The sequence below is a fragment of the Rutidosis leptorrhynchoides genome, chromosome 9 (genome assembly GCF_046630445.1).
Source record: "Rutidosis leptorrhynchoides isolate AG116_Rl617_1_P2 chromosome 9, CSIRO_AGI_Rlap_v1, whole genome shotgun sequence".
Classification (NCBI taxonomy): Eukaryota; Viridiplantae; Streptophyta; class Magnoliopsida; order Asterales; family Asteraceae; genus Rutidosis; species Rutidosis leptorrhynchoides.
Window position 1 is genome coordinate 236,153,122 of NC_092341.1, and position 11,356 is coordinate 236,164,477.

The following is an 11,356-nucleotide window of genomic DNA, read 5'->3' on the forward strand; positions in this document are numbered from 1 at the left end:
TCCGGATTGCTTCGGGAAAGTTTTACCGACCCGTATTCAGGACTCAGGTCTGACCCGCCTGTCCCTTGGGATGATTTAAGGTTCGGATCTCTGCAATACGGTTCGGGTTTCCGCCTGAAAGCGCGTGCATACGTGACAAATGAGAGTATTCGATGCCAACAATTTGCCTTTTTAAAAAAATATATTTATATATACATCGCAATATATTTATAACTAATACTAGCATTTCATGCAAATTGTATTAGAAATATAAAATTTTTAAATTAGCTGAAGTTTCTCTATCTGACCACTCTCAAGCGTAACATACTTTTTCAAATTAATAGATTGTCATATCATCGTCACCTCGGCATTTCTTTCTTATCATTCTTTTTTTTTCTTTGGAGAAAATAACGAAAACTTTTATAAAAACAGAAGACGTTTTCAAAAAGAAAACGATCTCAACAAGATATACAAGGAACGCTGATGAGACTCGTACCTAGAAAGCGGCTAACAAAACGAACTATCTAAACCGAGCCTCACCAAAACTAGATGATTCGAAACCAAACTTAAAATAAACGAAGACGACTAATTACCAATACAAAAGAAAGTTGTGACCCATGAAACTGAACATATAGAACTCAAATGTCCTTAATGAGCACGCCGAACCTTTCCATTTCCGCACCTTGAACAATTTTTTCTTTACGCTTTTTGATGACCCTTTTTCGAAACCGATCCTCTCGGTAATTCGCTATAACTCATTCTTATCGTTCACTCATCACATTTCGGTATCATTTATCACACATTTCCTCACAATCACATTAAACCACTTCAAAATTAATAAGTATATTCAAAATTAATAAGTATATATAACATTATAGGTCGCCAAACAAAATGCCACAAATTGACGAATTGATGCACATAGGGAAATTGACGGCTAATTGGCGAAATGGTGACATCGGCGCCAATATGAAACTTCAAAACTGGTGAACCATTGGTATACGCTAATCGTGATTCTTGGCACGTCTTATAGAATATTACTAATAAGAAGATAGCTGAGATCTGTGTAGCTAGTGTTAATTGTAATGAATGATCAACACGCCACAATAGTTTATGTTGTATCTCCCGTGCATATGAAAGAAAGAACTGTGCTCTATTTGGTTTTATATTGACTTCCTCTAAAAACATATGACGGCCAGTCGACCCCTTTGTATTAGCGACCTTTGTTATTTTCGTTTTCTTGTTATGGTGGCAACTTGCAAAATGAAACCTAGTACATGACTAGCCAACATCATCAAACTCATAGCTGTTCCTAACAACATTTTTAGTACCAAACTAAAACATGTTAACGTTGTGATCAGTAAACCCGGGGAGATTACCACCATTGAAGATTTGAAAGTAAGGCTAATCCCAAACCTCGGTTCTAGCTCATTCCACACCTTTTGATGATGATGAAGCACTTATATTTTGCAAAACCAAATAAAATATAGTAACACATGCGACGCCTAAGTTCAAAACCTCAGTTCAACTGATCATCTTTTCTACGCCCCTATTAATACAAGACAAAAAAAGACAACAAAAGCAAGCGTAAATGGCTGCATAAGTATAAAGATAGGGTTACGTTTCTTTCTGTGTTAGAAACTTTTGTTGATACCCCATATAGGTGATATATGAATTACACATTTTAACAACAGAATAATGTACACGGATGCTATATATGCTACTTAGAGAAATGGTAACTCATAACACCGAGTACCCTATCCCTCCTTGTATACACAAAAAATATATGTGCTTTAATTATTGCAAAATTTACAGACCGAACTCTAAACACCAAACTCTAAACACGGATGCTATATATGCTAGTTAGAGAGATGGTAACTCATAACACCGAGTACCCTATCCATCCTTGTATACACAAAACATATATTTGCTTTAATTATTGCAAAATTTACAGACCGAACTCTAAACACCAAACTCTAAACACCAATGATTAGGCGAGGGTTGCGAGTTTTAGATAGCGTGTGTGTCACCAAAAAGGCTTCGCCAAATACGAATATAAGGAAACACTGGCATGTATTATCATCCTTGTTAACATGAGTCATTCTTGAATGCTACCTTTCTCTGTTAAATTGCTCAAATTTCTTTGCAGCTGCAAAAGCCAAAAGGGGTTCGGAATGAAAACTATACAAAACTCCATAGACTACATTGCTAATAATTTCTCTGCACTTTACATATGAAAATAAAGCTACTATATATAGCTAAAATAATACCAAGTAACCTCCTAAAAATAATGTGACCCACGTACTCACGATGCTAAATAATCGATTCAACATCCCACTTGCAATTTCAAACTTGTGGATGAGATTTAGTTAATGTATTTTACAAATTCCACTAGCTATTAATAAGGAGTATGAATGAAAAATCCCACGTGCACTCGTTTCTTTTATTTCTTCTTACTTCTTCACAAACCATGTCAAATTGGGCTCTCTTGTTGGGCCATTTATCACTTAAACTTGAACTTGATATAACTACTATTATTTGGGCCACTTAGCTTTCAAGATTACCCTAACAATAATAACACATCGCTATGCCTAAATTCATAACTTCAATTCAACTCGTCTTGTCTACGCCCCTTTTAATACAAGACGAAAAGACAACAATAGCTAGCATAAACGTGTGGGGAAATGGGTGATGGTGTTTCGCCAGGCTCCAGTGGGCTACCGGAGACCGCTGGATGGGTTGACAAAGTCAACACAGGGCTAACATGTGCCTGCCGATACACATGTTTTTTGCAACAAAGCTAGTATAAACGCCAGCATAAGCACCGAGTCTATCAAATCATATACATTCTCTCTGTTAGAAAACCTTCAATAATTCCCCATGTCGGGGATATATGAATTACAACTTTTAACAACAAAATATACAATGATGCTATATATATGCTAGTTAAAGAAAATGGTAACTCATAACATCGAGCACCCCATCGGCCATCCCTCCTTGTATACACAAACATATATGTGCTTTAATAATTGCAAAATTTACATATCGAAGATGAGCCATCACCAAACTCTAAACACCAATGATCAGGCGAGGGTTGTGAGTTTTAAATAACATGTGTGTCAAAAAAAACCCTCACCAAATTCGAAAATATATAAGCATGGGCATGTATTATCATCCTTGTCAACATGAGTCATTCTTGAATGCTATCTTTTTCTGATTTATTGCTCAAATTTCTTTCCAACTGCAAAAGCCAAAAGGGGTTCGAAATGAAAACTATAGTAAAACATAGATTGTTCAGTAACACTTCAGACAACCAAGTTCTCTCTTACAGACATCACACGTAACCCTCTTTTACCAGTTAAATATTTATTATATTTTACATTTTTCAAATGGCAAGGAAATTGTAATCTGGCAGAACAGATAACATAACAGAAACTACAAAATAGGAGAGTTTTATACAAGCAAAAGAAGGTGACGACAAACCTGAGCATTTCTCGTTTTTAGTATTCGCAGTTGCTCAACTAAACTGCCAATGCTGAAAATGGTAAATCAAGTTTCAGATAAATATGACCATGTTTATAATGTATATATGCAGCATCCTGGTAACACTTCAGATGTTTTCATACCTTTGTTGTAACTGAATAACCTCAGACTGCAGTTTTCGCTCTCTTGGAGATGTTAAGTGGTTCTGCATGTAACAAATATTTTATTTTATTAAAGATTAAGAAATTACATGGAACTTGTTCACCAATATTCAAGTATTAGAACATGTAATTATTTTGAAAAAAAAAAAAAAAAAAAGATATATAATGAACTTCTTACATGTGAACTTTCATTGGTTCCTAATCCAAAATACTCCATACCATTGCCGCCTGCATAAAGAAATAAAAGTCATTACTCATTACACAAACACAGATCTACTGAAATTGATGAAAAATCTGATAAAGTACCAGTAATCTGCTCTGTAAACTTGATTACTTTAATTAGTTCTTCCTGAACAACAAAAATAAAAGCATTTTAGAAGGAGCAAATCTCGTAATCATCACAGAGAGTGAACGTAACGTCGGATATAATACAAGACAATCAGACGCGTACCCTTTGCATATCATTATGCTGCAAAATAGACTGCAAATATGGAACGATTGAAGCCGCTGACACATTTGATATTTGGGGAGTAGTTATAGCACCAGAATTTGAATTGGTGACAAAAGCCTGAGTGATAGAGATAAATACAAGAGTCACAAATCCGTTGCCTAAGGTTTTTTTTATTTAACTTTTATTTTATCAAATGCCAGTTAAGCAGAAATAGAAAATTCCAAAACTATAATGATAAAATACTAAAGCTAAAAACATAGACAACGGTTAGTCCATTAAATCAAACAAGTGAATCACTAAGAAGGCAAAACTAATAGGAAACCAGGTCTCGAACACAAATAAAAGTGAAAAGAAATGGTTGATTTACAGCTGGAAAAGGTGGGTCGCGCAGGATGCATAATGGGTTGGGTTGAAGAAATTACATATTGTTAACGTTTTATTTTATATATAACCTAGTTATTGAACATGATTACAACAACTCTAATACTGAAAATATATTAATCTATCTAATTATATGTATAATATGATGATTTGGGAGGTTGTACACATTAGAAACAGTTTGGGGCCTTTGGGAAACTTTTGACACATATCAATTTAAACTAAACTTTTTCGATTTAGCCCATTTAACTGCTAAAGATATAGCATAAACAAAATTAACCCATTCATAAGTGAACGGGTCCAAATTGCAACCTCTAATGTTTATAGTCATAGGTGTCATGTTCTTGATGTAACGTATCCTATACCAACAGTAGATATCACTATTAATTAATGAGTGGCGCTTTCTGTACGCAAACTGTACTTGAACAAATAAATTAATAATTTTATACCTTTGGATTATGATCAGCTGTGAAAACCTTAAAACGTCCCTTTCGCTGAACAACTGCTCCTTCTGAAACATCATCTACTACACAACGGCACATTGCCAAAGTACATATGATCGTTAGGAAAGATAATTAATAGGGAAAAAAAAAGTTAATAAGCAAGTTAAGGATGCATTACCAGATGAAGAGTTATTCACTTTATGCTTTTGACGACACTGCAATGGACCACTATGATTGCGTTGTGTTTGGAATCTCGATTGCAGATGATCACTTCATATAATATAATCATGGATCAAATGACCAGACAAAGTTATTGAAGAAATAACAAAACTACAATATTTATTTATTATTCGTACATACTAGTCTACGAGGAATATATATATCAAATTATATCTGAAAATCATCTGCAAGAAGCCGAAATTGTATTCCCAATATTTTTCTTATGGTGCAACTAATCTAAGTCACTACTCATGGTAAAAAGGGCTAATTGCTTACCACGACTGAGTCGGTTAGCGTTGACCCCAACCGGTTTTTAATCAATATAAACAACTAATACATTATTACATTATATTATATATAATATAATTATATATAATAATATAATATATAATCACAAAAGCTATGAAATATTATTAATTATCCTAGTTTAAATGCCATTTAGGGTGTTTCATGCACAAAAGCAAACCTTAGACAACGTTCAATATACTTGTTTCTTTTTAGCTAATTGTGTTTGATTGACCCATTTAAAAGTAAAACGGTTTAAAGTAACCATCTCTACTTAATAGCCTATTACATTACACCAATGTATTTGATATTCTAGGTGAAAGGCAAACCTAATAAACCCTATATGTTGTTTACCATCAGTATTAGACACAAACTTGATCAACCAGAATACAAGTGGACATGAAACAAAGTGGAAAAAAAAAACATAATTAGCCAACAAAATCCAACTCTGAGTAACAGCGATGATGATGTATACCTATCGATATCCGCACCAAACTTCTTATGAGAAGAATTATCGGGTAGCAGTGAGCCACTCATATATCTTCTTGGCCCATTGTTAGTATTATGTTTTGGTAACGACTTTATTTGTCCAAAATGCTCATCATCATTGCTTTCACCTTCTTGCTCAGTTTGTACTGATGGATTTTGATCACCCGCATCATCTTCACAAATATCAAAACATCCCCTGTATTAACATATGTCAGCTATACCATTTATGAATTGAGAAGATTATTTCAACCCTAAACATAATGCTACTAACTAATTCAGGTTTGGTGAAGATACAATTTTGTGGATCCTATGAAGATATTATTATCTTACTTGAGTGCTTGAATAGGCTTAATAGGAAATTCTGCAAATGAACTCTCCAAATCAGGAATCTCATTGATTGCATCCTGAAATGATAAAAGTTAGATATCATAAGGCCAAATTGGCCAAAAAGGTAACATAAAAGTCAAAATTTCCCAATAAAGGGTTTAATGTTTTTTTCTTTTACCAAAAGGGTGTCTGATTTGAATTTAGAGTGTAAAAAGGATTTTTGAAAAAAATACCAATAAAGGTAATATCCGTCCACATGTGCTTCCACATAGACGCCACCTCATCGAATTTGATGAGGTGGCGCCACGTCATCGGATTTTTCGGGCAAAAAAATTTCCGACGACTTTTTCTGGCCAAAATTCCGATTATCAGGTGATCACCTCATCTAGAGAAGATGATGACGTGGCGCCAACTCATCAGATTCGATGAGGTGGCGTGTATGTGGAAGCACATGTGGACGGATATTACCTTTATTGGTATTTTTTTCAAATCAGAATCCTTGTTATGCACTCTGTTCCCCAGTTTTTTTTAAAGGAAGTGAAGGGGAATGAAGGGGAGGGATTTCAAATCCTTCCGATTTGGAAGGAAGAGATCAAGAGTAAAATACCCTTCCAAATCAATCCCTTTCTTTCCTGTAAAAACTTGGGAACACATTTGTGATTTTGATTTCCTTCCAAATCAATTCCTTTCTTCTCATTTTACAGCTGTGGAACAGAGCCTAAATTCAAATCAGACACCCTTTTGGGCAAAGAAAAAAAACGATATACCATTTATTGGGAAATATTAACTTTTATATTACCTTTTTGGGCGATTTGCCCTACATTTTACTATTCAAAATTTCAAAACTCGTACCCAACACAAATTCAAGTTAACGACAAGATATTCAGTATTATATATGCAGCATAACAAACACAATACCTCAAGGTGAGATCCAGTATCTGAATGATCAGACATTTCGGGAGACGACCTTTCTGCTGGTAAACATTCGTCATTGAGCCCGTTTTGTTGATTTGAAATTGCATTTGGATCTTCGGCATTGGATACTTCATCGTATTCCTGGATCTGCCATCAAAGAAAGCAAGTTGACAAGGTGCAGAAACAGATGGTTTTAACTGAATTAGAAGATATGATCAATATAAAAACTTACAAGAGCAGCCTGATTCTTCAAGTCCTCTAGATTAAAATTCCAGGCACTAATTCCACGAATATACTCTTGCTGCAAGTTACAAAAAACATGATAAATGTACAGATAAAGGTATGTATTCTGTATATATGCAACATAGATTCTCTTGTATGCGTAATGAAGTTTTCTTCTTTTTTCACTAATGAAGTTCATACTTCTATGATAGCTTACAAGACTCATTAATGTGCAAGATACACACAACAAGACATGAAAACTTTTACTAACGGAAATGCAACCTGTGATAAATGCTCCTTTTGTTCGTATAGTTCCTTATTCTGCATAAGAAGCTCGGCTTCCTTTTCCTAAAACAAAAAGGGCAGAAATATTACAAAATGAAATCTTTTAATGAAAATCAATAATCATTATCATAACTTGACATTTACACAACACCTTTAGCTTCCTAAAACGGTCTCCAAGTGGATGAAGACCAGCAAGAATAGTATGTTCCAGATAATCAGCTGTTCGTGCATTCTTAAAGAAAGGATGCTTTAAAAGCTTTTCTGACGAGGGACGTTTCTTTGGGTCTTTCACTAAACAAGCAGCAACCATTTCTTTAAAGGACTGCAAAGCTATTACAAGTTAGGACAACATTCTAGACTGTTAAGATCCTTGTATGATGTCACAAACCTTTGAGAACTTTTTGTCCCTTTCATAGTCAAGACCTGGCGGTGCATTTTGTAATGTCATTAGCAAAACCTGCAAATAGTAAGGATTATGTTATAATCATTTTACCAAAAGCATTACCTTTCCCAAATCCCAATATCAAGATATGTAAGCTAATCAAGGTTGCAAATATCGCTACTCTGGGAGTACTCGGTTGGGACATTTTAGGTAGTCCTCGGCAACTCGAGGAGTACTATGAAGTTGACCAAGATTGACTTTGACTTTGATCAAATTTTGACCGTTTTTTTTGAAGCTACATACCTTCATTGGTGGATACTTAGAAAATGGTGCATGCCCATGAGCGAGTTCAAGTGCTGTGATTCCAAACGACCAGATATCTGCTCTGTTGATAGACAATACAATTCCTTATCTTAAAATTTTCAAATGAAAGTATTTTAACACTTTAATTAATAAATAAATAATCACTTACTTGAAGTCGTATCCATGCAATTGCTGCATAACTTCTGGTGCCATCCTAGGAAATTGTTTCCAGGACATAGTTAAACAATTAATAACATTTATTACAAACAATAAACTGTGTATATTGAACCATACAAAAAGCATACCAGCAAGGAGTACCCACAAAAGTATTTCTTGAACGCTGCCTATCACCAGTGTCAAACATGAATGCAGACACTCCAAAATCTGCTAACTTGATCGAACCATTAAGATCTACTAATATGTTCCCTGACTATAAACACATCAAGACTCATAATTTTTTTAAAATAAAAATAAAATGAGATATTAATAACCATTTTAATTTTCCCATGTGCAAAATTAAACATTTGGTTCCATGATAAATATTTGGAATGTGTAATACCTTTACATCTCTATGAATGTGGCCATGCCTATGAAGATAAACAAGTGCTTTAAGGACCTCAAGCAGCAATGTAGCTATAACACGTTCTTCAAAACCTTCTTGAAAAGAAGATTTCATTATATGAAGACATGATCCCGCAGCCATATATGGTGTAACAACCCAAAGGCTTTGGCCAGTTGTAAACGAGCAATATGCGCGTAACAAATTTGGATGGTCGATCAAGCTCATGGTTTGTACCTCCCTACGGATGCCATCCTATTTGAATAAAAAGGAGACTTTAATATGCCCGTATTTATTATTACTAGTAGCATGCCTATGCATGCAAGTTACTAGTATCAAAGGCTACAAAGACATTTCAAGACTGATGTGTATGAAGGTTTCATCTTTTAATCTTATATCCTATAGGCGATGTCAGCAATTTCATATCGATTTCAAATGTAAATGAGTTGGGGTTGCTCTTTATTCAGGATTCTTAGTGCATTTTCAGTTATTAGTTTCTGAGTTCCACGTATTCTATGAATCTATAATTCTAGCTTTCCCATGCTTGTTTGTCTAGTTTGTGTAAGAGTGCCATTTTCAGCCCATTTATGGTTCAAGTTTAGTTTTATCTCTAACGGGTCAAACAAGCTGCTCAAAAATCACTCAAGTTTGTTTAGGTATCATGCCTCCAAAAATCATACCAATATTCAATTCAATATATAATATTGAAACAAAAATAATATAATATGGCAAAGAAAATAAAATTTTGGACAGATAGTATTTGATGTCAAAGCAAGCCATACAAAAAAAAATTACCCTCCTTGACCTGTTACCCCAGCCCGTATACCCTCCCAATTACCCACCTCTATTTATGCATGGCTATAGCCTTGAAAAATGATTAGAGTTGTTGAGATAGACGTTATGCAGTTGCGCTATTTCTCGTGTTTCATTTTTCTACCACTATTTTACTTGTTTATAAACTTTCCAAACGGTTATATACAGCATTGGCTTTTAAATCCGTAATTAAAAAAAATGTTCCACACATGTGTATGTGTTGATGGATGTTCTATATTACTATATTAGCAATTCAGTATGTAATCAAGTGGAGTAAGACTTAGCCCTATATCTGCAACTATAAATCTATATTAACTAGTCAAAAACAGATTGGTTCCTCTCAAGTTGGTTTCAAAATGATTAGTCATGTTACATTTTTTGTGTGAGAGGTGGAAAAAAGAAAGACATAATGGAGGGCCAACAAAGTTTCCACATTTTTCCCTCTCACAAATCATACAACATGATCTATTATGTTGAAAACCAACTTGAGCAGATCTCAAATTGTAATAAATATATTTAGAGTAAATAACTAATGTTAATATTTAAATTTCTTTAAAAAGAAAAGTGTGCCTCTATTATAGCTAAACTTAGACAGGGATTTAATATTCACATTCAAACCTACAATATATAAAAATGATCGTGAACCGTTCAAGTAATAAGAAAAAAAGGACCAAATGGTGAAAAAAAAGGTATTATTGGAAAAAAAACATATAAAGAGAAATTAACATACCAGGTCACTATTACACTTTTCTAAATCAAGAACCTTGATAGCAACAATCTCGTTCAACGGAATACATAGAGCTCTATATACAGAAGCACTAACTCCTTCACCAATTACCTCATCTAACGTATAATCCTTTGCATCAAGAGGAAACTTCCTTTTTGACTCCTCCATGTACTCGGCTAGATCATAACAGTCAAGCCATTTTTACCAAAAACCTTAAAGATATAAATATACGAGTCAACTATTCGCTCCAACATGACAATATTGCATTCTCTATCATTACAAGTAACGTTCTCGGAACAATTGAAGATAACAACCACCTTAATTAAGTTCAACGATACAGCAATGTAACATCGCATCACTATACGAAGGCTCAGTGTATCAGAAACACTCAAATCATTCTAAATATATAAATCAGCAACTAGCAACTATTGAATTGCTGATTAATCATTCTATCAACAGACTTAAAAAGTACAATTACTATAACATGTTATTTAAACAGAGCATAATAAACAATCATAATACATCCTGAACTTTCCAAGCCTAAGAAATTCACAACAATCTGATTAACAACTAACGACATAATATGCATCTATTACACATAATTGAAGAGAATTAGCAATATAAATGGATTAAATTAATACCTAGGGTTTCATTTTGCACGAAGAACTGGAATTGAAGTAGTAAGTGGTTACAGAAGATGAAAGAGGAATCAACCGGCGATAGATGATGATGATGATGTAAGAAAAGGAGAATCAGGATGAACAACAGGGATTGATTGATTGTTGAAGTGTATTATTGCAGCTAGTTGTTGTGTGTAGATCGAATCTTCACCGTTAATTAATTATTCGATTCGATGAATGGACAGAAGCAAATAATTGTTGGCTATCAATCTGTTGAGGATGATTCCGATCTCTTTGGGTGTAAAATTTCTATTTTCT

The 11,356-nt window shown here is 34.1% G+C and overlaps 1 protein-coding gene across 2 annotated transcripts; it reads right to left on the reverse strand.

The window, feature by feature from the left end:
- Nucleotides 1-2,771: 2,771 nt before the first annotated feature.
- LOC139865699 (serine/threonine-protein kinase BLUS1-like) lies at nt 2,772-11,116 on the reverse strand. 2 transcript variants are annotated; one of them, XM_071853777.1, is made up of 21 exons: nt 11,060-11,116; nt 10,422-10,630; nt 8,879-9,133; nt 8,625-8,749; nt 8,489-8,533; nt 8,320-8,401; nt 8,023-8,091; nt 7,786-7,956; nt 7,632-7,697; nt 7,360-7,428; nt 7,131-7,274; nt 6,216-6,289; nt 5,872-6,081; nt 5,071-5,162; nt 4,899-4,972; nt 4,072-4,188; nt 3,927-3,969; nt 3,799-3,848; nt 3,603-3,664; nt 3,460-3,511; nt 2,772-3,217 (listed from the first exon to the last, which is right to left on the reverse strand). In XM_071853777.1, exons 2-21 carry the CDS (start codon nt 10,584-10,586, stop codon nt 3,167-3,169), a joined length of 2,016 nt encoding a protein of 671 aa, XP_071709878.1. In that variant the 5' UTR covers nt 10,587-10,630; nt 11,060-11,116; the 3' UTR covers nt 2,772-3,166. The 2 variants fall into 2 exon arrangements, with proteins under 2 accessions (XP_071709878.1, XP_071709877.1); XM_071853776.1 differs by having other exon boundaries at nt 4,899-4,975.
- Nucleotides 11,117-11,356: the final 240 nt, after the last annotated feature.

Bases quoted from the DNA above. Each gene is read 5' to 3' on its own strand.
- LOC139865699 (XM_071853776.1), bottom strand. From the start codon at position 10,586: ATGGAGGAGTCAAAAAGGAAGTTTCCTCTTGATGCAAAGGATTATACG. The intron at 7,957-8,022 runs GTTTGTGACATC...ATAGCTTTGCAG, and splicing joins GGGACAAAAAGTTCTCAAAG to TCCTTTAAAGAAATGGTTGC. The intron at 4,189-4,898 runs GTATAAAATTAT...TCTATCACTCAG, and splicing joins CAGCTGATCATAATCCAAAG to GCTTTTGTCACCAATTCAAA.